At 38.9% G+C, this 26,838-nt stretch overlaps 1 protein-coding gene across 9 annotated transcripts in view; it reads right to left on the bottom strand.

The window, feature by feature from the left end:
• The window catches only part of diaph2 (diaphanous-related formin 2), a 491,250-nt gene that overhangs the window by 305,814 nt on the left and 158,598 nt on the right, over positions 1-26,838 (bottom strand). For all 9 annotated transcript variants that reach the window (XM_015351699.2, XM_015351694.2, XM_069193808.1 and 6 more), the window contains 9 exons: positions 23,257-23,331; positions 23,082-23,151; positions 20,709-20,845; positions 18,473-18,581; positions 15,137-15,247; positions 13,688-13,800; positions 7,851-7,967; positions 2,992-3,110; positions 135-199 (listed from right to left, as the gene is read on the bottom strand). In XM_015351699.2, the coding sequence (XP_015207185.1) occupies positions 135-199; positions 2,992-3,110; positions 7,851-7,967; positions 13,688-13,800; positions 15,137-15,247; positions 18,473-18,581; positions 20,709-20,845; positions 23,082-23,151; positions 23,257-23,331 (916 nt within the window). The remainder of the gene's footprint in view (positions 1-134; positions 200-2,991; positions 3,111-7,850; positions 7,968-13,687; positions 13,801-15,136; positions 15,248-18,472; positions 18,582-20,708; positions 20,846-23,081; positions 23,152-23,256; positions 23,332-26,838) is intronic.

Genomic DNA, 26,838 nt, shown 5'->3' with positions numbered 1-26,838 from the left:
CATGTCCTTATGCTGCCAGTTATTGATCAAAGCAGGGAGATCAATAACCTGTCTCTGAGCTAAGGAAAAAAGCTTTTCGATACGAGAGGTACTGGTGGAATACCAATCGTATCAGAGTATAATTCATAGTTTACCTTTTTGGATAGCTCGGCAGCCTTCTGTTCACTTTCATCAACTTTAGCTTTATCCACACACTGATCTGTCAAAACATTGGGTTTACAGAAATGAGCAACATGGAAATGAGAGTGATCAGTAATTTACATTACAACCATTAATGCTTCATTTTATATTTCCTACTCAAACTCATTTTTCACTTCAGCTTGTAGTACACAGAAACAACCAAAAAGGCAGCGATCACAACAAGCATGTTTGTTTAGGTGTTGCAGCATGCCTTCAGTCGGCTGGTCGTTGTGTGAACTGTCACATGGCTGATTTACTGTATAACTCAAAAAGAACAACATGCAAACAAAGATCAAAAGTGGGTTATGTGTTATGTTAAATGTGCTAAGAAGAGACTTAGAGCCTTGAGGGCACGATACGTCTTTGAGTCTATCGTCTCTCTGTCTACATATCTACTGTATGTCTATATATCTCTCTGCCAGTCTATTTGTTTATCTCTCTCTACCTGTTTATCTACAATATCTATTCATATACCTCTGTCAATATATCATTGTAACTGACTGTATTTCTGTATCTCCGAAGTGCATCCATTCCTACTTCCCAGATCCGGGGATTGATTGCAATGAACCCAGACCATGAGAAAGGCAAATGCAGAAACACAGAAGATCTAAAACATGTGCTGATGATGACACACAATTCACTGCCACTGTATGTCCAGAAGAAGCAGGTGCCAATACCTATATTGACTAAAACTATAAGGCAGGAAGAGCTGAAGCAGGAAAACGACTCATTCATTCATTCATTCATCCAGCCATAACAGAGAGACCAGGAAGCATACAGGAGCTGTGTAAACTCACCCCAACTGCTCTGTCACTACCTGGGCCGCAAGGGTTCACAAAGTGCACTTCACACTATGTGTTGATTAATGTTTTCCTGCTGCTCTTGAATCTCTCTCTAAAGGTGACGAATTAGTGTTTGATTTAATTATTTATTTTTAACAACGTCCTTCGGGGGCTCAGATTGATACAAGCAAAGCTATTCCATTACCAAGCCACACAGCCAGAGGTCAAAAGTCAGGAGGGCTAGAAAATGAATCTCCTGTGGCACAGAGTCTGTTGTGCTGCATTCATTAACCTTGGCACAGACCTGGGAGAGGCCCCCTGCACTTACTCCTACCTAACAGGAATAGAAAATCAATTTTTAACACTCGAAAATAATCTGAGAATTGCACTCAAATTTGAATGCAGTGGCAACTATTGAGATTGCCTGTAAGATGTGACAAAGTAAGCGCTTTGGGTGGGGTGACTACCATTCCCATTGCAATCAATTATACTCTTTAATGCAAAAATAAAAACAAAAAAAGTGGCCCTCCTCACATTCTTCAGCGTTCTAACTTTTATTAGCACTACCAGATAAACCAGACAGGCGGCTTGAGAAGACGAGGAACTTTGGATTTTTTACTTGTCTTCTAAGTAATGAACCTGTCAGTACCGGCGCTATGCCCTGTTTCAGGAATATACTGAGGGCAGGGTAAATTAATAAGCGGTGTGTTGCACTTGATCCCTGATGGAAACTGGTACTTCTTCTATCCAGGATAATGTATTTTCCTGATGGTGGGCAACAGAGGTCTTTAGAAAATATTAGGTCACTTTCCAGCTTGCAGCTATCGGGGCTCGACAAACCTGAATCAAGCTGAGTGAGTGCAGGACTCCGTGTGTACGAAACCCTGCTGGGGGGGTGGGAGAGGGGGCTGGCTTGGAATGAGTGGAAGAGAAACCACTGCCAAGCCTTACTCACAGTAGCACAGCTACAGCTGCTGTCACGGCCGGGTGGGGGGGAAACAGAGCAAATTAAATAACTAAATTCCTGAATAAACACACAAGTGCAGACACACACATGAGTGTTCACATATACTGTATATGGCTTTCCTAACAAAAACTGAGGATTCTTCTTAAAAATGTGGAATTAGCAATCAGCCCACTTGGTTACCTACCTGCATTACCTTGGTTACCTAAATTAGCTGAAATAAACTGTGTTTAGTTTCGCAGAAAATACAGATAAATTCTTTGCCGTCTACAGTATACTAATCCTGACACACAAAAGATTTTAAGCCTGTAGAGCAAAATAATGAATGAATTCAATAGAGTGGGTTCATCTTATTTAACTTCAAAACGGTGTCAAGGATTGAGATGTGTCAGCCAAGGACATCGCTGTTTACTGGAGAATATACACATTTATGAAGTCCATAATCTATGCATTGGTATTGATACATTATCATTTTAAATTGAATTGTTGTAAATATCAAGCAGCATACATTCTAAACTTTAAGACATTACCTTGACAGATGTGAACATTTTAAATAATGCCATATTATCAGGGTATTTAGCCTAAAGAGATAGAAAAGGCTGCTCTGTGGTGGTCATGTCCACAGACAATGTGACAATAAACATTTTTGGTCTGTAATATCACATCCTGATAAAGCAGACATTGATAAAGAGATTGACAAGCCTGAGAATCTGCAGTTGAATCAGCCAAAAACCTCTGTTGCCACTATCTGCCCAGGTCCAGCTATCTGGGCCTACAGTAGGTGAACCTGAGGTTCCTCAGGAGACCAGGTGAAATGTTTGTGCTCATTAAGCTCCCCAAGTGGCTTAATGGCACTCAACAAAACAGAACATCATCTTCAAATATTTGGAATTGAGAAACACAAAATAAGACATTACACATTTCTGTGGAGGTTGAAGCCAATAGCTTGGTTTCTTTCAAGAAAAAGCTATACTGTATGCCTTCATCACTGGATCAATTAACGACTGTACTAACGACTGAATGGTCTAGATGTCCTGCATGGCCTCTTGAATGCAGCCAACGTACCGATAAGGTGTGTGAAGTCCACATCCAGCCTCTCACGGTGCGCAAAATCTGGGTCTGTCCCACTCCTGTGCAGCACTATCTGAGACACACATTCTTCAATGACCCTGTAGTACTGAGGCCTGCAAAACAGGGTTTGCAGTTAAAGAATCTAGCATTAAAAACAACACGTTAGGAGTGGCTAATGACACCATAAGCACTTACAGTACTAGAAAAGAGCACAGACATCACAATATCTGATGGGCACATTTGAAAATAGGGACACTGTCAATTAAGTACTGTATGTATTTCACCAGTAATTTTGTATCTATTTTAAGTTTTTTTTAATTTCCCCCTGGGGCGAAATGGCAAAAATCTTAGGCACCGGTAAGACATTGGTTTATTCAGTTTCAGAGCTCCAAGGTTATACTCCTAAACTGATGGAGGCATCAAAGCTAAACCTGGCATTCCAGGAATTGTTTGCAATTATCTTCTGCAATTAAGAATGATAAATCTTGGAACACAAATCAAATTAAAGTAATTAGCCTAATTAAACTCACAATAAAACGAAGAAACTTGCAACCTCTGTGTTTGGATGTTAGAAGCCTAGCCCACAATAGCAGTTTAAATCATTCTGCCTTTTACTTTACCTTTAATTGAACTGCATAGGTTGATATGACCTTTTCTAAGTTATATTATCAACTTTAATTGCAACTGACATTTACCAAATACAATGTCAACTTAAGCTCTGCTGTGTCAAATAATTATGTTCCAAGCATAACCTTGAATGGTTCAAACAGATATGCAATTTCTAACTGGAATTTTTTTTTACAGCATAAACGTATGGTGCATTTTAATGGGTGCAATCTGGGGGAATTGCCTCCCAATACACAATACATCCAGAGCTATGCAATAATTTACATGTGTAAGTACGCCGTGTAGGGGTCATCAACCTGGAGCTCGGCTGCAGATTTGAACCATTTACCATTTTCTGTGAAACAAAGAACTGATTTTTTAAAAGAAATCATCCCTTCCCCAGTTTCTGAATCATATGTAGAGCACGTGGTAGTCACAAAAAGAATGTCATTTCAGATCGGATCTCTGAAGTGAAGAAAAGCTGAGGGAATTTAGGGTGTAATTATTCAGCAGTGGAATGGACCATCAGCGGACCGACTTGAGGTTGCGAGGATGACCTCTGCTGACTCGGCAGCACTGGGGTGTGGGCTCTGCTCTGGTCAGGGCTTATTTCTTCCATCTGTACTGGTATTGCTGCAGAAGGGGAAGGGTGCTGTCGGTAGTTCGGGTCAGGGCAGGTAGTGTTCCTAACCCCGCGAGCGTGCCAGCACACTTCTGAGAACTAATGAATAAATAAAGAACAACACAAGAATGCAAAGCAGCAATCTTGCATTGCACAGAAAATTAAGGAATTAATAGTGAACCCAAGTAAAGTCTCCGATGCTTCCACACACATTAAATGGATTGTATAATTAAAACCTCTGGGTCACTTACAGAGCAATTTTGCACTACTTAAAGCTTATTTCTTTAACGAGCAGGCACTACCCTGGGGATGGATATCTTCATACATAAGACTGCAGCTGGGGGCTGTGTTCATTGCTATACTTTAGTTTGGATTATTTGGTACAGATCAGCCTTTCTAAAGCTGGTGATGCAAAGCCACTTGACCACAAGCTTCTGGATACTTTTGACCTTGTCATTAACTGCACTGCTTTACTAATAGGGCACAAACTCATCTCAAAGATTCCAGAAGGAAATCGAGGGAGGCCCTAATCAGGGAATGTACAATCTAAACCCCTTGCCACTAAATCCACGGGCAGCTCCACCCTCTGTTTTTTCTAACAGAACTTGTGCTCATCCTAGCTGAAGCACGGTCTACGCAGCTTGACTGGTCATTTCCAACGCTGAACTCGGGAAATAGCAGAATGGAAAGGAGAACATGCTTTGTTTCCAGGCACTCGGAAGAAAGAAAAAAAAAGTGAGATCTGCTATTAACTTGCTTGTTTCAAAATCACCCATGGAATAGAAGGCAGCCTGGAGTAAACACAGCAGATTCATTTTTTACAGCAACAACAAGCAAACAAAAGAAAGACTTTCAAAGTGTAATTATTTATGTGATATTTCCTAATAGTGTAAATATCCTAATTAAAAACAAAAATTAATTAATCGCTCAAGTGACTCTCTTCTCTTTCCTTAGGATTGCTCCTACAGCAATGCAATAATTGGCTCATAAGCTCTAAGCCTGACATTATCAGGATTGGTTTGTAGAAAACATTTCATATAAAGTCAACACCAAGTGTTAATATAATGCATAAATTCAAAGCATATCATGTTTTAAACCACTTTTTTAATTTACCCTAATTAAGTACACAGTGCACTACTTCCAATCATTTATATGAAATAAAAGATCATTTTTTGGATTACTGTTTTCAGGGTGTGTGTGTATGGGGGGTTATTTGGTTTCAGAATAAATTAAAGTGATGTTTAATGAGGCACATTTAATGAATGCATCACACTAGAGATAAAATTTAATTTGCATCTTCCCTTAATAGAACAATAAGACGCTGTATATAAATAAGCAAATACTGTGTATTTTATTTTCCAGTATGTCCACGGATTTGCCTCCTGGAAATGTCCAGGCTTTGATTGTTGCAATGCCTGGTTTTATGGCAAAGCACACAGCTTATGACTGTCACTGAAGTATACCAAATTAATATCTCAATAAGCTGTCCTATTTTCAGAACATGCCCACAGCTGTCTGGAGATAACTGTAAGGAACTGTTTGACCCAAAACTGTCAGGTCCCACCAGAAAGCCATAAACCCATAGCACAGCATATGTCTGCACACAGCTCCTTCAATTCGTCTGACACCTTCTCTCCAGCGTTCATTTAATTTATGTGTGTCACTATTTTATTGAACACAAATAAGAGGGGCAGTACAGAGAATACCTGATCCTAACATCAATCATAATTTGCTCTCTTGCCATTTTAATGAAAGAAAAAATAAAGAAATACAAGATTACAATATGAATGCAACATTAAGACAAGGACTATAAAATGATGACAGCAGCATTTATAAAATATCAGAGAATGTTGATCTCCATAAAGTTAATGAATGCAACTGGTTATCAAAGTTTAACCAGGCTCAAACTATAAAAGAGGGGGGCGGAGCGGTGGCTCTGTGGCTCAGGATCTGCGCTGGAAGGCTGCCAGTTCAAATCCCACGGCCGGCAGAGGAATCCTACTCCATTGGACCCCTGAGCAAGGCCCTTCACCCCAACTGCTCCAGGGGCGCCGTATAAACGGCTGACCCTGCGCTCTGACCCCCAGCTTCTCTCTCACAGTCTGTGTGTCCCATAGAGAGCAAGCTGGGGTATGCAAAAAGACAAATTCCAAATGCAAGAAATTGTATAGGGCTAATAAAGTGATGTTATGTTTGTTGTTGTTCCGTTAATTCTTCCAGCATTAATTTGGATGAAAACTTGTGCTTACAGTTTGGCAGACCATGGGGTTAAAAATTGCAAAACACTACCTTTCAAATGAATTAGCATTGTATTTTTATTCTGGGAATGACATAACCTTTTTTGGTTTTCTTTAATAAGAATTATTAAATTATCATTATGAATAATGCCAGTGCCTGATTTAATGTCTTGGGTTTTGTAACCTTATTTAACAATCAACCAATTACATTAAGATTCTTAAGATCAGTAAGAAATTAATTCAATACTGTCAGCCAAGTTACTGAAGTAACTTCATTGTAACTGTCAAGAACTTACATAAATTATTTATACAAAAACTTGTGTATCCAGCTTATGGGTTAGAAATGTACAGTGTAGGAAAGTCTCAGTCTCTGCATACACAGCTTGCTGAAGAATAACATTTATTTCAAAATCTTCATTCCAGAGGTGATGCAGGGTAATATTGGTAACTGGGATTATTGTGTGTTAAAAACAGTGTTAGATTTTATTTTGTTCAAAGGCTGAAATTAACCACTGGGATTAAAAAATACATATATACACATGCACAACACCAGTGTTTCAGCAGACTAAAAAAAAATCAAAATAATACATCAAACATGCACTTATGTTCAAAGGATTTAAAGGGGCAATGGAAAAGAATTGCAGCGCTGCAGAGGCAGGGATGATGCGGACAAAAACACCAAGGTGGGAAGATCACACCTTGACAAGTGACCAGTGCATCAAAAGCATGGCTGCCTTGGATCAGACTTCAGTGAAAATGTGTTTTTAAAGCACATCTTTAATACGGATGTGTGTTTTTAATGAGTGCTGGTAGTAATCTTTTTCAATGTCACAGGGACCGTGCATCTCTAGCCGCGCCAGACAGGAATGCTGATAAAGAATTTGCTGTACTAGCTGGTTAATGTATTTTCTATTTCTCTGCTTCTCCAACAAGCTGGGAATACATTATTCATAACTCAAAGTGTGGAGGAGCTTGTCTGCAGTAAACTTTTTCTTCTTCTTCTCCTCCTCTCTCTTTTTTAAATATTTTATTTCCGCGAAAGGACCGACGCAGCAGCAAATTGATCACTGTCAGCGCGGGAAGGGAGCAGACGCGTCTACCGTGCCGCCCTCCTGTTGCGCTTTTCAAGACCGGCCTCTCCCATCTTTATTCTTTTTCTGTATGGTAGAGTCACATTTCACATCCCTGCGACAATGCAGGGTGCTGGGAAAAATCAAGCAAGCATTCAAAACCATCCATTCTTTGTTTTTGCTAACCCATAACATGGTTAACATACCTCACTGCCACAGGTTTTAAAAGGGGGAGGGGTCAAGGCCAAGCCCCGCCCCACTTTCAAACCAATCAGAAGCTGCAGGAGAATGGGATCCTTATGAAAACGTTGTGCTTACCTGATGTAATAGTCATTCCTGATGAGTAGAAGGTGCTGAAGCATGGAGAGAAGATAGTTTTCTGCTGCGGTGTCTTTCACCATGTTAGACAACAGATGGTAGACCTCATTCATGTCGGTGCAGAGCGGGTTAAGGAAAAAAAATAAGATTTCATTGTGCTGTCCTTTTTTTTTTTTTTACTTTTTTTTTCTTAGCAAACAAACAAAAAGGGAAAAGAAAGTAAATTCCGTGAAGTACATTAGTTTGATCCTGTTATCAAGAGTGAGCATGCATCCATAAGCCCTATCACAAATTTGAAAAGCACCAATAAGCAAACACAAAGGCCACCGCCAAAAAGAAAAATATGAAGAGTGCAAATCCCCTTAACCTTGTCGGCACGAGCCAAAACGCAAGGTGAATCTCATCTTGCCTTTGCCTGGAAATAAAAATGCACATGCATTTCATCTCCTCATCAGGCAGTGTTTACAAAGTCTTTTTTTGCTGGCTCTTCCCTACCACGAACCCGGGATGTTACAGGGACACTACATTAGTCATTCCTGGAAGACAGACAAATGTTTCAATGGTGAAAGAAGAAAGCAAGATACGTTTGACACAGATCTGGTTTTCCATCACTGTCAATTTTTTTTAGAGCGTTAATTTAATTTTAATTTTAGATTAAATTCTATTACCCTTTCTTGTCTGAACACGTCTGTAAAAGACGAATGAATGTAAATGACAATGACGTATGAGAATGTCTATTTTTTCCTTAAATTATTAATGACATTTATATCAATATATGCAAGTGACAGAAGTACATCGATTTTCAGCCACAATTCTGTTTTCTCAGGAAAATATAATTTCTGTTATCCATGCATTGACACATTGTGGCTGAGCTGTGTTTTTTTGGAATTCATGTGATAAATATAATAATCTAGTGACCATATACAGTATATAATAAAGGATATGATATGAAGCTATTTTATACCTTATGTGAAATAAGGTTATGGGTTTTCATTCTGTATTTATAGAACAGAATATGAAGCACACCATTTGTCTCTTTATTAACACACCCTACATCCTTTCTGGCACCATCGAGAGCAAGAACCAAAAGTAGAACACACTGACTGAAACATGGCCGCCTCTCTCTGTCTGAGGGATGATGGACACAACCCTGCCAGGGTCAGCAAGCACCTGGGATCCCAGCACGGGGCAGTCTGAGCCTCACCAGGTGACCCCACTGCACCCAGAAACTGCACAACCCCCATCTGCAAGGGACAGACCTGATCTAGCAACCCCCAGCCCCCCGAGATGGGCCCCTTCGGTCTGAGGTTCATCGGGGGATAGGACAGGAGCGCCACCACATTTTTCTGTTTCTGTGCTGTTTACTTGAAAGCCTCCTTTGAACCCCGACAAAGGGAGCATGGCCACCTTCCCCCGGGAGCTCAGAACAGATTGCTGTGTGAGCTTTGCTCCATTGACCTTCTGGCATTATTACACGATTATGTGAGGGCTTTGCATTATTTTGTACAGTGTGATTTGGCAGCACTTACAATGAATTTTAAACTCACTCTAAGGCTGTGACTCAGTAATCCGTCTATATTTTTGCCCTTTTTTTTCCCTCGATCAATTATTCAGACAGGTCTCTTCATGCATAACCAAAAGTTGTAATGATTTTTAACTGCTGTTTTCCCATTAGGGATCTTGTGTCTTAAGAAGAGTAAACACAGAGTGAAAAAAAATTGGGAGTAAATATGGTCCCTCAAGTCTACCTGTCAGGCTGAGTCTTAAATGGATCTTGAAATTAATCAAATGAAAACTCCATAGGTTTGAATATTTAAACACAAAATCATGAAAAATGTATTAGTCAATTGAAAATATTGCAAAAATCCAGTCTTCAGATTTTCCTGTCACTTGTCCTTAGAACAGAAATGATATGTTCTTAAACTTGCTAGGCATATTGATTTTATGTCACATAAAACTCCCTTGAGGACAAAGGCAATGTTTTTGATGTCTAAAATAGATGTTGTATCAGACAGAAATCATATTATTTTTCTTTTTAAGCTGCGTTTTTAACTAATTATGTCCTATGTTTCAATGTCCAAGAGATACAATTGCCAGCAAATGATCACAAATTGTCAAAGGACAATTTCAATTCAGACTTTACACAGCACATTCACCACACGAAACAGAAACATGTTGTTTTTGTACTAGTGCATGTCACTAGGCTAACAACCACACCATACAAATAACATTTTATAAAATATTCACATATAAAAAATATAAAAATATTCCTCTACTTCACACAGAATATTAAAAGCAGATTTTACTTTGCACTGAGGTACAGTATTATCTTCACATCTGTGTGAACTTACAGGGAATGGAAAATGCTTCTGGCACTACCAAGAACCTAAACAATAAATGAGGATATTAAAAGTAGAAGTATAATATCTATATTATTTTGATTAAGTCCATGCATTTCACGTGGTTATTTGTCATACATAAAAAAATATAAAAGCTGTGCACACACACAGCAAACTGGGAAAAAAAGTGCTGCATACAGCAGTCTGATGAAAAATTGATTGCCGTCATGATATTTAGTGTGTGTTTTGACAATGTCTGATGAAAGATTTACAAGGTGACAGCAGGGTGATACATTACTGAAGCTGCATTGCTTTCACAGTTCACGGCTTTGCATTCATTTTCAGCTCTTTCTGGCCAACCTGCTGTAAATATAGAAGTTTGGCACAGTATCCCTGTTAGTCCAATAAGCTCATATGATCCCACATTTTCAGCCTTTTTTCAAAGAAAAGATCAATTAAATAAAAGATTAATAAAAATCAGGTCTGCTCATCTCACTGAGTGTTGTAGACCCTAATGTCTCTTTCTTTGAAATAAGATAGAACCATAGACGTTATTAATTTTGATTCCTTTTACCTGTAGGATTTAGTTTTTCTGTGTTTCTGATTGCTTATGTCTAACTTGAAGTACGCCGTGTGTTGTTAGCATCAGCTATGATGCATATATTAAATTAATATTAAATTGGTATAACAACGAAACTGTCCAAGCAAAGGAATGTAATGCCAAACCTACAACATTATTAGATTAGCTGTCCTTAACCACTGCAGTTTAGAACAGCTGCTGCCAGTATTTCATATTTTATTTATACAGTATTTCACATAAGCAACAGGACTGTGGTAGTACAGCAGCAGAGATTAGGCAGAAAATGACACTATCTTGGCCTTACAGAAGCTTAAGACAAAGAGCAGGACTGTCTTCATCTGCTCAGGGGTGGAACGTGGATTTAGATGAAAGGACTAGTAATCTTTCTGTAATGATGAACAGAGGGCTTTCAGAATAGACAACTGTCTCAATAGATCGATAGACAGACTGTAATAAGTCTATTTTATGTTCACTTCTTCGAAACTGTCATTTCTGCTTAATACGCCATAATTATTGTCATCATACCGGTATGAACTTCTCCCTCCTCCAAAAAAAGAACCACTTCATTATTAAATGATTAGCACTTGGATATGACTCCCTTGCTTCCATTACTAGAAATACATCCCCTTTAATATGAGCATGGACACTTGACTGTCTCCCATCAACTTATGTCACCCATGATATTAAAAGATTTCCTTTGCATCAACTTCTATAAGAGAGAAAAATAAATTGTGCATTCCTGAATAAAAGTCTACTGAACAGATGAAGGGAACAAATATTATTAACCTATTAGTCAATATGATTTATGGTTAATAAAATAGACACATGACAAATAAATGATCATTAAGCTGTTATAACACGTCTTGCAATAAATGCAATTAATCTACACTTCTGGTCAATCACATTAAGCCTACCATAATTAAAAGTCACAGAAAGGAAATTCCCACTGTTGGCCTGATTTTGTTTAATGTTAATGAATCAAGAACTGAAATGAATTCCGAGTCAAAGCAGCTCACGAAATTGTGGCAAAAATTTGTATTATATTATGTTACTCAACTGAACATTAGGAGCAATACAATTTAGTATTCACTTGTGCAGATACAAAGTGTGGCAGGGCTTGCAACAGGACGTTGCCTGACCAATTGTGGTGAGGCCTAAAACAGGAAGTCACATGACCATGTGTGACGAGGTCTGCGGTGGGAAGTCACATGACCAAATGAAGCAAGGCCTGTGACAGGAAGTCACCGGACAGGAAGTGGTGTCTCATGCACTCCAGATAGCACAATTAATAATGGCAGAATGTGAATGAAGAGATACAGTAGGCTCCAGTTTTTGGCATTTCACAACTAACATTTTCAAGTTCATAGGCATGAATAAACATTAAGAAAGGTAGTGAAAGTAGAATAGCAGGACTAGATGAGTGAGTCAGGGGTAAACTTAAGGTCAATCAATGTCATGGATTGGCACTATCTATTAATATTCATCAGCAGGGAAGAGTCGTCTCGTATGAGCCAAGGTCTGGACTGGGTTGAGAGCACTGTACTTTCAATCTGTTAATATTCATGAAGCGGCTCCTCGCAGCTTTAAAAGCAAGACAAGTCAAGACGGAGAAACACAGTAGAAGGAAATATGTATTCAAAAGACCTGCACAAAGAAAGGCAAAGCATGTACAGCAGGTACTAATCAATAAGAGTCCTTCCTGGAAACAAACAGCTACAGTGTCATCAGGGAATCTGCTCAAGCAAATAAGAGGCTAATCAAGACTTTTTTTCCACTACATCAAGTGTCATTCTGGAAGCTAGCTGCTATAACAAAGGTCATCACACAGTAACAGAAGACTTGCTGGATTGAGGATAGGGACATTAACATCTACAGAAAGACACTTAAGTGTCTTTGTACAGATTTTTTTTCTGTTAATGTTGTAGGCATTTCCTCCTCACCAGGTGTTACTCTTGTTTCTACAGGAAACAGGAGGGCATTGTTATGCAGTCTTATAGTACACAATGCAAAAGCAAAATTAATGCAAATTACGATTACAAATGCACAAATTAATTTTGAGAAACAAAAGGTTAAAGTTCAGGTTTAAATATTCAATTTAAAATTCAGTCTAGGAACAAAAAGCATCATATTTCTGAAAACGAATTAATTGATATTAATATTAATTAATATTAATATTAATGATATTTACATATTAAGGTCTGATTAATTACACCACTATGTTCATCATGGAGCTAGAATTAAACATAAAAAACTCTCAAACACTAAATGAAATTCATTGCAATATAAAATATTAAGAAGGAACTGTAAACCTGTGACTTCTGAAGACAGACTTAAAAAGAAGTCAGCCTGAAGTGTTTTCTATTGCAAGACATCAGCATCTTTTTTTCACATTTCTCTCTGTTTTCTAATAACTGGAAATATAAGCTATAATGAATGTTAGGAACTGAATTTTATCTGCACTACATTTCTGGATATGTACAAAAAAGAGTTTTAATGAAGTTGATGTACTGTACAAAAACAAGCTTTTATTGATGTTAACTAGTCACGGAGATTGGGAAACATTGACCTCTTTAGGAATACAATGTTTTTTCAGAAAGTGAATGTATGTTTTAACGAAAAGTATTGAGTTCCCATGTTCTAAGGTGATTATAATTTTCTAGATATTTAGGACTTTAATGAGCTGAACTGATGAAAAGTGAGCAGTGAAAGGCAGCAAGGAGAGATAAGGTTTTTGTTAGTTGAAACCTGATGAGAGATGGGAATCTAATCACTCTCTAGGTACACAAATCCCCATTTAATGAGCCTGGGGTCCAAGGTTTAGGTCTGTAACTAGGTGATACCAATATAATACAATCATTATGAACAATTCTATTACTGATAAATTAAACAAGAGCTTTGCGATGTTGAACAAAGGATATTCCATCTCAGCTCGGATGTCATCGAGGCGGTGGGATAATTCAATTAAATCCTCATCCTTGTTTTCATTGAACACCTTCAACTGGATATCGAGCTCCTCTGTCTCTTTCAGCTCCTATATTTTTAATATAAAAATGAACAAAATATTAAGAAATCATAACATCTGAATAAAAATCTATATTTTTTTCAAACTCGACATTGGTTCCATCATTCTGAAACTGAAGTTTCACTTGGAAACTCAAAGCACAGCTGAAGCAAATTCTGAAACAATATGGTGTCATGCAGGAACGTGAAAGTTATATTCTTGACTAAATAATGAATCTCACAAGCTTTTCAACATAGTCCTTCTTCCATTTATTTCTGGAGGAAAAAATCACTAAAGCTTCTTCCTTGGTTATCAGGGGATTGTAGCAAAATTAGATCTGTATTTGGCTAAAATAAGCAAACACCTCTTTAATCAGTGTAAAGATTAATTCCTCCAGGACCTGCCCTAGCCTCTCCTCCTCATGCACACAAGTTTGGAAATGTAAACTTTACAGCTTTAATATTAATCATTTTAAATTAAATATACATGCTGTACAAAGCAAAATGTAACCAAGTTTCTCAAGATATCAATCACTGCTTCACACTAAAGGCACACCATCTGTCTTATAAAATGTCATTTAAGAGTCAAATGCTACATCTAATGCAAATGTTCAGAGGATTGTGCAATTTATAGGTTTCTGAAGCTGAGCAAAGATTAAATTAGCCTGAGTAAGTTATTCTCTGCACTCATATTTTTGCTTAGCTTTTTTATTTTTATTTTTCCGCTGTCATCTTTGAAAAAGGAGGTTCCATTATTATTCACATTCTAGGTCCAAAAGACAAACTAAATAAATAAAATAATAAATACGCTACATTTTCAAAAGGACAGAATGTTATTAAAGCACTTTAAAAACCAAAATACTTTCCAGAACCATGTGAAAAACAATTACCTCTGCATGAAACAAAAAAAATCACCCATGCATGACATCATGTAAAAAACAAATTCTGACCATAATAAAAAGAAAAACCTGTGTTCTTCTAATTAAGCTTAAAAATATCTGTGCCGTTTATAATGATGTGAGCTTGTGTCTTTCTCTTGTTTGAAGCTATTCTCTGAGAACTGTGATTACTGGTGCATGCCCCATGTTTCTGCTTAATGGTCTGCACGTGCCTGGGGAGTTTAAGGATAGAGACTAAATTCATTTAGAAACAACCGCAAATCAAACCTTTGGAGCAAACAAGGGCTATTAGGGTTTTGCAGATGCAGTAAGGACACCACAGTGCGATAATACGTCATCAGTGTGTTTTCCCCTTTGTGTTAAGGTATAAAGAATTATAGTGATTTTTTACTTTCCTCCATTAGGACTCCAGATTTGTATAGGAGCAGTGGAAAAGCCCACTGGATTACAGCAGCCATCGGCACTCACCGGCAGGATCTTCTTCAGACCACAGCGCAGAAACTCATTTCGGAGGTGTATCCTGAAGTCCAGATCGTCAGGCGATGTGACCAGGGCGTTAATTAGCTGCATACATGCCACCTGTGAGGAGTTAATCAGACAATTTAAAGCCAGATCAACTAAACCCTCCTTATAAAATCACCATACTGGACCAGAGCCTCGTGACATACAGGAAAGCTGTAAAAGCTCACAACCTTTCTCCTCACAGTAGCCTGCAAACTAGAATAGATGATTAATCTATTAGATTAAACTGATTCATTGTAGTGTAGAATTATAGCTGGGAATTCATTTGCAACTGTCTCTGTCATGTGTACATACTGTAATGTATATATAGAATACACATATTCAGTGACAGATGTATCCCTAATTGTTCTTATTGTTGAGGACTTTACACTTTCAATAAAAACACTGTACTGTATATTTATAGTCTCAAACCTCCTTATTTCAGAAGGACATGGACACCTTCTAATGGACCAAAGACTGAAACAGCCTCCTGTCCGCCCAGAAGTGGGGGTAGAGAAAAACAGAGAGCGGAGCAGTTCATTGAACAACAGTGCATTTTTAATTGATTGATCTGAAGGATGGCAAAGCACAGAAACAAGAGGAAAAGATGCTGATGTACATTAACTGGTCCTAAGTTGGCTCCAGGGATTGTTGTGGGACGACGGAGGACGTTAATTGCACAGAGAAATGTTCTGGAGGCAGAAGATCGATGGGGGGCTGAAGGATTCCTTGATTGACATTCGAAAAGTAGCCATTATTAATCTTCTCTGCCGGATTTGAGCATGCCAGTGTGTTTTATTAAGAGGCCACGGGAGATTGTGTCACCCTCCTTTTTCTGAATAGCCTCCAGCGTGTGTTTTTCCTTGATGTTTCACATTAACGCAGATCCGGATAAATGCCCTCAAACCCCGTTAGGAAGTGGTGCATGGCGGAATGGGTGCTTGTGGTGTCAGAGTGGTGGTGTGAACAAGCCAAGTCAATGCGCAACAGCCAGCGCGCAGGCAGGAGATTTACGGGAGCGAATAGCGGCCATCTGGCACGCCATGTTTTTTTTTTCCACTGTGCTAGAGGAACCGTGGGCTCAATGGCTTGTACTAATACAACTGAACAAGAGAACAGAGCGGCTTTTATGGGGCGCGTCAAACCGAATGGATGTGTGCTGAGGCAGATGCACCAGGACTGCGGGAACGAGACGGCTTCAAGAAGGGTGATGGTGGAAAGACAATTTAAAAGAAGGAGCCATATATCCGGCCGCGGAGAGACCTTCACTTGAGTAATGGATACGGACGAAGAAGCCTTCACTGTAACTTGTATATCAGGGTTCGGAAGACGGGTTAAACCCATGTTTAATAAATTAAGCCTCACTGGGCATTAGGACTAAAGCTGCACAATGCCCTGAAAATAAGGGCTGGAGGCGCTTGTTTTGCTGTAGTGCTCTAACAAAACAGTCTTCGCTAAGTTTACTTTGTCAAAGTCATTAGGGGTGATCAGAGCCCACAGGCAACTGCTTTGGAAGCTACAGTTAGTTTATATCTTTCTCCTTTCTTATGTCCTAATGCACAGCATATGATATAATTAAATGCAGACATACCTAGTCATTATTTTATTTTTATTTTATTTGTCTGAAGAAAAACAATTACACTCTGGCAAGAAGTGTGCTCATATACTGTAGCTAAATGTACAGCCCCGAGGAGGCTTTACCAGGCTAATTAAAAAAAACACTGCTGGGACGGTTTCAAGTTCTGATGCCACCTTCCTTATGATGGAAGAAACCTTAAATCACAGCAAAGCAGATTTTAATGGCATTAGCTAGGCGAGTTCCACAGCCAGATGCAGGTTGAAAGTGTTCAATTTCTTTGAACCCACTGCATCAGGAAGGTACTTTAATTTACTTCACAATTAGCTGAATTGGGTTCCATTACCTGCAGTTCTAAACAAAGAAAATGAAGCTTGGCCATTAAAGGGATTACACTCACACCATAAGCTCCCAAACACTTTCTGCCAAACAACTGCATGATTTACCTTGCACTTAATAAATAACTTAATGAAAATCTCTGTTCTCTTTAAAAGAGAAAAAAATACATATTGAACTTGTAATTAAATGTTTTGTTCGGTCTGTGTTAGGCGTACGTGCCATAATGAAAGACATCTGGCTGGGAGAGCCATAGCAGACATGGTCTAAAATCCCTGGAGTCCGAGTGGTGATGTAGGTGGGGGCACTGCTCCTTTTGGGAGAAACTATGGCTGTGAGAAACTCATACAGAAGCTGGAAAAAGCTGAAGAAAAAGCAAAAATGACAAACAGAAGAGTAAACTTTGAAAGCAGTCATGATGTCTGCTATTCTTCAACTCCAGATTTGAACATCTAATCCATATTTAAAGTAACTTTCTGTATCTTAACACTTTTCTCAATTGTAAACAGTTGCTACAGTAGCAACCGGCACTGTTTATCAGATTTCAGAGGGGTCAGGACAGTATACAGAGTGAAGGCATGAACAAAGGGGGTTCATTCTCTATACTGGGGTACGACGACACTGTATGTGGGGTCTTCATTCCACTTCTCTGTCTTACCCGATTTTTTACCTGCCAGGACAAAACAACTTCAAGGCATGCAACAGGTTAAAGGCGAACTTACAGTGCTTCTGCTTTAGAAGACCTGAGAATGGGAATTGTGTGTGAGCGATTTAGGTAAGAAACAGAGCAGTACTGTATGTCTCACATGATGTAAGGATCAGGAAGCCTCAGATTTCTGTGATCGACCTGCACTTGCGAGTGGCTGCACTGTCAAATTGCCTCATCCTCCCAGTCACATCTAACCTCAGAGTGAAGATGTATTCGTATCCCGTTCAGACACGGCACTGCGGCTTTCTGCCCAAACAGGCATGACAACAGACAGCGGGGTTCGTAATGCGCAGTCAAGAGACATACAGTATATTGTGATATCGGAGCCAGACATTCCCAGGACATCCACAATAAAATAAAACAAAAAGTAATTAAGCAAATGCCCCAAAACAGAAGATTACATTTCCAAAACAAAAAAAAATAAACACATAAAAGACTAAGGCCTGGACTGGTTATGGACTGACAAGCCCAGCGCCTGAAGGGCTGTTTTCTTTGCCAGAGGTCTCTTCCCTCCAGTGGAAGTCCACCCACCAGGTAGAGGGTTTGGAACTGGTGGATGGGTTAAACTGATTTTTGGAACCTGATTTCAACAGTTACTTTCTCCATGGGGAGGAAAAGTCCCACTTCTCCTTTCTCATCTAATTGAGCCACAGAAGCAGAGCTCAGGAGCTCCTCCACCCACCTGCAGCTGAGCGGCTTCGTGGTTCTCCAGTCCTTCCACGATGGACGCAAATCTCTCCTTGTTATTCCGCTCAGCTGCTATGGTCATAGCTGCAAGGATCTTATCCAGGCTGTAGGTAAAGAAACAAAAAACACACACACAATAACAGCAAACATGTCTTTATCAGCGAGTGGATGGGACATTGACTTCACCTTTCAAACCCACCCAGTAGAGACCTTCCCAGAACTTCCATTTGCGGCCTTTGTTTTCCTTTTTCATGTCGCGCCCCATATCTCTCCTTGTATTTGCTGATCCGTGCATACGGTTCGGCATTCGGGAGCTGTTTCAATCACAAATTCCTCTGGAACCCTATTCAAAGCACACAGCTGCTAAAGGTGATCCTACAAAGTACTAAATAAAGGGCCTGAATACTCATGTAAATGGGAGATTTTAGTTTTTTTATTTTTAATACATTTGCAAAAATTCCTGAAAATGTGTTTTCACTTTGTCATTATGGGGTACCATGTGTCGATTGATGGCAAAAAAGAATCAATTCAATCCATTTTGAAATAAGTGTCTTAGGTTCTACAACACAACAAAGTGTGGAAAAAGTGGAGGGGACTGAATACTTTGAGTATTTTGAGTTCCTTTTTGAGTATCAGTAGCCAATAAAAAATAATGTTTTTATTATTTTTATTTGATTTTAGCAGATCAGGTGAAGACACCCCAGCTACTGCATTGCACACAGGCAACACTGTAAGTCAGAATCCTACAGGAGACCATTTTCAGTTTTTTTCCCCATGTCCCCCACAGTGCAATGAAACATCTGCACAAATGAGGGGCGATAGCTCACAACTAAGCTGCATCTGTGATCTTACCTGCTTAAAACAGATTTGGTCTGGCAATTATTTAACAGGGGAGATCTAAAGAACATATTTAGCTCATTTCTCTTCCAGCCCCCCACAGCTATACAGGAAAAAAAAAACCCATTCAACTACATCACTTTGTTACTTCTGTATATATGCTCCACATCTATTCAAATCATTCTAGAGAGAAAAGTCTTTGTATTAAATCATACAGTAGTGTGCGGAGCTTACTTCAGACTTTGTTTCTCTTCTTCTAGCAGAAACCTTTTCTAAAAAAAAATGTTTCAATTTTAGGGTGATTAAGAAAGCCTGAATCAGGGGCACACGCGATCCCTTTCATGCTAGGGAAATCTGTTCTTCAAAAATAGACACCTGCTTAACTTCTCATCTGCCTGTTTGATGTTGTCACTTACAATAGTATCAAAACACTTCCACTGCTGTTACATCTGCTCCAAGAGGGTTTTAGGTACAAAATGAAATGTCAGCCTTTTCTGGCACTGCTGCTGCTGAAATGTGTATAATATTGCCCTATACAAAAGAACATTTAAAAACATAACTGTATTAATAGGAATACATACATACATTATTTTATTGGGCTAGTGAAATATTAAGTCTGAAATGTGCAATCTTAAAGAGAGAACCAGCTTTAAGGAAAGCTACGTAAAATAGTCCTGGCAGTTCTCAGTGATCTTGCACACCGGGTGCTCACAGTCACTAGGCTGAACAAAAGCAAAACTCAGAACCCACTCACACGTCACTTGTGACATGCATTTTTATTTTTTCGTTACATGTCATTTTATGCTGCAGTGCTTATTCATCTGGCGTTTTAATTCAAAAGAACTTTTGATGCTGTCTAAAATCATCTTGGTACCGTCTCGGTAACTGGATTCAATCTGTGATACGCCAGCATACCTGCGTGTCCGCAGACGTCAACACCGGGCAATTTCACACATCACATGTACAGAAACGTACAGCTATGTCTGATTGGAGGCTAGGGAATTCATTTAGGCACACTTGAAAGTTTAATCTAAAATGCAGAATAAAAGCCCAGAATGTTTCAGTAAAATCTTCTGTGATTGCCTTGATTTATTTGTGTCACGTTCTATTTTGGTGATCTACTACAAAGGTTGTAAGACAATATGGTCTGATTGATTACTAAGTAATATTCTGTTAACTGAATCATATTGCAGGAGAAAGAAAACTACATTAATTATACAGGTAGAAAGAAAAGCAATTTGATGATAATGAGAATTGCGGATAAAACAATATCGCCTTCACTTACTTTAAAAAATACTTACCAAAACCAAAGATATTTAAGAGAATGTATTCTGTGTTAGCTTTTGCATTTTAAATGTGTCATATTAAAGATGTTAACTACAGTAGTGGCTTACATGTTCTCCTCTCCAATAATGCAGACTGCAGAGAGGACTTTGACGATCTCGGTCATCATGTTAGTTTGTTTCGGGTCAATAGCTCTGGCCAGAAGTAACAGGCTCCGCTCATCTCCCAGGATCCTTTGCAGGCCATACTAAAATAAATACATAAAGATGTTTTTAAACTCCAGTAACCACAAGCGAACTGTGAAATGTTTCAGGCTGGTAGCATATCATGAGATCATCGTTGTATTTCTATTCAGTTTCGGACAGGGAAAATTGAAGAGGTACGCTGGGACACTGAGCAAAAGCAACAAGATCAAAAAGAGAAGAAATAGGAAAATTCTTTATGACACATCCTGGGGGAACTTTGGAAAAGCACATGCCCTTTCATTCATGCCCTATGAAAATTAAATGAGGTAGTATCACCTTTTTTTGTTTGTGATCTTAGGTTTTAAACCTCAAGCCAAACCAGAAGGCAGTATTGTGTTTTTCAAAATAAGAGTATTGCCCAAATCCATATCTGCAGTGCATGCATTAACAGTGAATCTTCGTTAGGAATGTTCATTCAGAATCTCATTCCCAGCAGTCTTAGAGGAAATGTTACTGCAAAACCATATTTTGAATCTTTAAATACAGTATTAGTTTAATGAGATATACAACCAAATGACATTTAATGAGATATACAACCAAAACTTTAAACAGCTGAGGCTTTCTCTGCACAAAGCACAGCACCACAGCAGAATTAGCCATGATTGTTGAGGAACAGCACTGTGCAAGGCGGTGGGAGAAAATGAAGATTGTGATGAATTAATCCAATTCAGGACAGGCCTGCAGGGACAAAGAAACATTTTATTGTACCTTTAATCCCTCCTGCTCTTAGGATGACCTAGTCGAGTTTTGGGATTTTGCAAGAGAAAGCAATTTCTGGTCAATAGGAACTTAATGGTTGATAGAATCAAGGGACACAGTGCTATTTAGAAAAATCTCTTGAAAAATGATACCAAGGTTTCCAAAGGAAAAAAAAAACACAAAAAAGAAAATGGAGGGAATGAGTTATAGTGTCTGCAGAGCCAGAACGGTACCAGTTTAATTTTACACACAGAACTCAGTAATGTGTGCCTTTGGGCGACAATGTCACACTCCGCCAGTCTATGATGACTTATCCTGTAATGCACACAGCATGGCCTGGTTTTCAGGTACTCAGAGGGGGTCCTACACAAACCTGCAAACTTTTGTTTCCAGCTTTAATTTATTCCACCTGCATCTTGACTTTTCAGGTACTGGCCTGGTAGTGGATGATCAAGCTCTAATTTGATCAATTCATAACCAGCAGGCCTACACTACACCCTTCCAGGCAGTAAGGACCGAGGTAGCTGACATATTTCAGGTGATGGGAATCTTTATGCCTTCTGTCTGGCTCATACAGCAACAGAAATCTGAAGTCTTAAAAGAAACTGAAACACGGAAGTGCAAAAATAAAGAAACATAATTATTATTAAAAATACCTCAAATAATTAATTGAACTTCTAGCAGGCTAAGATGCCTTTTTGCAAGAAATACTGCATAATCTCTCAAGTGACCTACAGTATAAATAAACAGATTGAAAAATGCTGAGTGTGAACAAAGAATGTGGGAACAAGTGTTTTAATTTGTACTGTTTTAATTACACCTTGGTTTGTTACAGAACTTGGTCAGAATGACATGGTGTGGCAATGTACTTGGGACTGTATTATTCACCTCAAATATGAGGAAAAGTTGCTCTGGTGAATCTGACCTGAAATAAAAAACATTTTTCCAGTATCTTGAGAACATGTGTTTATCTGCAAGGGCTAAAGACCTACTGACTGTCTAGTAGATTGACAGTCCAGAGCACCTTCATTAAGGTACAAAACTGCAATATTACTTTAGATGGAGATAAAGAAAAGTAATGTTTGAAATAGTGTAGCAGATTACAGCGTTTGTTTCACTTACTACTTCAGAAGACGAAATGTAAGTCTGTAAAACATGTTTTGAGGTTGAAAGAAAATATCTATTATGTAAACACATTTGTGGTTCATTTACCAAACACCCTGTGACAAAGGATACTTTAACAGTGAGGCTGCACAGCTGGTTTTGAATATCTCACAGAACGAGAGTAGCTGTGGTTAAAGCCAATGGACATCACCAGCCTGAGTGCAAACACGTTTCAGCAGTTTAAATAATTCACAATTGAAAGCTTTATCAAAAGATCCATTTTATAGAAATCCATTCAGCCTTTTGTGACCAGGAATCAGAAGAGAGATGACAGTGTCTTTGGGAAAAGCAGAATTTCTATGCTAGATTATTCTGGGGTTTATTAAAGATGAAATAAAGGCCAGGGAATCCAGACCTCCCAAACCAAAAACGCACCTTGTTGTTCATAAAAGCTTTCAGGCACTGAATAAGTTTGTGCTGATTCCTCTTGTCAATGCTTTCTTGCCTGGAGGAAGAGAGCAAGAAAAAGAAAGAGTGAGCCAAGATGAGGCAATGATGTCCATCCTTGAGAAACGAATCTTATATTTTCTGTGAAGACTACGTTTCTTACTGCTTTTTGTCCAGGAGCTTCTCCAGAACGTCCAACAGCAGTCCCAGGCCTTCATGTCCAAAGTTATTAACCCAGCTGGGGAAAGAAAAATGTCCAGCATTAGACTTGAACCAACATCATTAAATAGCTTCAATTTGTTGCTGCCGCACTAAATGTAACTTACTCTAATTTTCACTGTCTCAATGTTCTCTCTCCCTGTTCTTTTCCCTTCTACACCAATAGTGGAGGTAACCCGAGGGAGTAACTACTGTTTAGTTTGAAAGCTTGTCTGCGCCCATATTGAATTACAGAGCCACAGCGTGTGTTTCTCTTTCTCAAAAAGAGAATGAGACTGACTAATGGTTTGTCTTGGAAGGAAGCTGTAAATATTTGTTGAAAACATTTTTTTTATCTTGTTGCTGTTTGTTTCAATATGTAAACATCGATCTAAAAAAAAGCACAGGACCATAAACACATTGACTGCTCTGTACAGCTCTATGGATCACCACTCAATTCCAGCCTCACCATTTTCATTGTTCATGATTCATGTGCAACACATCATTCCCTTGTGAAGTCAACAGGATTCTTAGCAAGCAGAAGTCATTTGTCTTTACTGTTCATGTATCCTTTTTTTAGCCTAAAAGGCAGTGCATGCCATCAGTAACGCTGCTGCAAGTACAATATAAAATCAGTAGTTAAAAATAATGGAATCACACAAACAAAATAAAATGCCCTTCCGTTCCCAGTTCAGAAGTCACCGTTAAATTTCAAATAATTTATCAAAGATGCTTTCATTTTAGCTTGCCTGGATAGACTCCGGCTTCCCCCGTGAACCTGTATTGGATGAAGAAGTTAGTAATGGATGGATGGACCTCCATTTTCAAAACTTGCTTTTTAATTAGGTTGTTTTTTAATTCAATGTCTTTGTATTTTGACAAGGCCAGAAGCGGACGTCTCACTTTCTCCCCATTTAAATTCCTGTCAATCAAATGAAGAGTCTATTTCTAATTAGAAATTATATCTGTTTCACATCCTTCAGAAGTAAAAAGCCACAGAGCTGCAAGGCCTAGAAATGTCAATAGGAATTAGGAACTTGAGCACTGCCAAGCGCTGGAAAGATGTTTCCACGTGCAAGAGCTGCACCCTGACACTTGCCAGATGGGTCTGTAGTTGCATCAGCAATTTCCAAGTGAATTGAGGACATCCACAACTTCAACAAGATACTCATAAAAGATCACGCAACCCGGTAAAAAAAAACCGTTTAAATCACGTTGCTACTGAAGGAAAAAGTTGATCCATAAGGTATCCAACAAGTTTCTCTCTTGTTATCTGAAAGCTGAGGGCTGGATTGGGGACTGAGATGTGGGGAAATGGAGTGGCTTGGAAAACTCCTCCTGCCTACGACAAGCACATCAGTATCTACACCAGTAAATAGGATGCAGAAATGATTCAATAAAAGTCCATGCGGGACATCATTATTCACAGAAGAAACGGTGCCCTTCATTTTACATTCTCATGATGGATTTCCTGAGTCGGGCACAAGTGGTTCACATGCATTGTGCCAGGCAGAACTTTGCAGCTACAGTATGCAAACCCCATGAGGCTGCTGCTCAGCCATGCTAACGCATCACAGAGCGCAGACACACCGGCAGTGACATATGCTGCATTCACATTTTAATCATTTCGTATGAAGAAGTCTAAATCTTAATTATTTATAGTTTGCCTCTGAAAACGCCCACCCCGACGCTCTAAAGCCTGTGTCCCACAGCAAAGTGCTTAACATATGCAAGATGGATGATGCAGTAATCAATACAGAATTGCAAGCGATAATTGGCTATAAACCACACCATGTCGAGAGACTGCAAATGATCCACTTCAGACAGGCCTGCTCTCTGCTCTATCTGATTAACAGGATGATGCTGGAGATGTCCATGATTACATCCAGATTATGTTATTAACATTACTTATTTGAAGCCCAAGAGTGTCAATAAAACAAAATACATAGAGCAATTTGTTGCATTATGGAACATAACTCAATGATTTATCTTCCCATTTGAGGACAATTTTACTCAATAACGGCATGTATATTAAAGTCATTTGTATTGACAATCAGTGTCACAAACAGCCCTCTATTAGCTTTGATGTGTGTTCGCCTACGGCAAAGCTTGGTGGTAAAGTAAGGTATATTCAAATCTGCTTTGAAATTTACAGTGAATTACAAACACTTCAAGCCCCTGCACACCATTATTCAATATTCATTACTAGGCAACCAAACCTAATTTGCAACTTATTACTATTTGCTCTACAGTATATTATTATGATCTGCTTTGTTAATAAAACAAAACAGTATAATGTTGAAAATTTATAACTGTCTGTTTACTAAGCGCTTACAGTTTAATGTTTGCTCTTTCACTTCATGCTGCTTTTAGTGGCTCATCACATACAAACATAGTTAAACAGAGAGAGAATAAAGAAAAATGAGCTTTCCAAGAACATCCTGTTTTCCTTGTTTAAATGAGGATTGTTGCTGCTAAGCATCTAATCTGAACATCACATTAAGGAAGCAGTAGGAGAAGAGGAAAGAAATCAGTCAGAAAAAATAATAAAGGATGCACGCGGGGTGGATACAACGGGTGAGGAATCCTTTCCTTCCCAGAATAAGAAGCTGCTCTTCAAAGTCATGGAGTCACGGAGTCAACACACTCAGCGCCCCCAGCTGGAGCTCAAAATGGTGTCACAATCCATCTCTCTCGCTCCTCTCTCCAGCCTTTTAATTGAGGGTCAAGGTGCACAGCAGTCTTCTCAAAGACAACATGCATTCATGCACGGGGCACAACACATCACCAACAGCTTTCAGTTTAGTTGATGGATGTAATCTGTGTTTTGTCTTAACTCTAACAGATTAGGCACCAGGACTGTGTGCGCTGCAGAGAAAATTATCATGCAATTCAGACGTGCTGCTCAGAGCACCCTGAAAATCACGACCGTATTCTTAAGACACCATGGTCAAAGTGTTCTGTCTCTTTAAATAGGCTTAATAGCAAATTCATGAAAAAAGCATGTAAATACAAATTTAATTCGTGAGAAGATAAAACCAATAGTTTGATTTATTTATGGGTGTGTTCAATTATTTAGTGCATATGGAATATGAGTGGTGGGAGGTGGGGGATTCTTGTATCCAGGTAAAGATGATGCAACTGGGATTGATTTCAAGATACGCTTGTAACATGACTCAAATGCCGTTATTAAAAATAGAACAATTTAAAACTCGTAACCTGACAGCAGAAACTCTGGCTAATAGTTAAATAGGCTTCCCTTGTGTGTTGTTACATGCTTTTATCAGTACAACCACAGACTACTGTACCTTCCCACCACTGGGAAAGCTGCCATGTTCATTTTCCAGAAGTGGGCAAAGCTGAATAGCAATGTGTTCTGACCCAGGAGTGAGTGCTTGTGCTCTCTGAGCTTCCAGTGTGCATTTGTTAGAGTACAGCAGTACAGGACGGACAGAGAGAGAGCCTTGCATCTGGGAATGCCATATGCATGACGAGAAGTTCACACCCTTATTCAGTGCTGATGCTGAGTACGTCTGTGTATCCTCTT

The sequence above is a fragment of the Lepisosteus oculatus genome, chromosome 8 (genome assembly GCF_040954835.1).
Source record: "Lepisosteus oculatus isolate fLepOcu1 chromosome 8, fLepOcu1.hap2, whole genome shotgun sequence".
Taxonomy (NCBI): Eukaryota; Metazoa; Chordata; class Actinopteri; order Semionotiformes; family Lepisosteidae; genus Lepisosteus; species Lepisosteus oculatus.
Note: the sequence above shows the minus strand (reverse complement) of the source record. Positions and strands in the feature narration are given on the sequence as shown.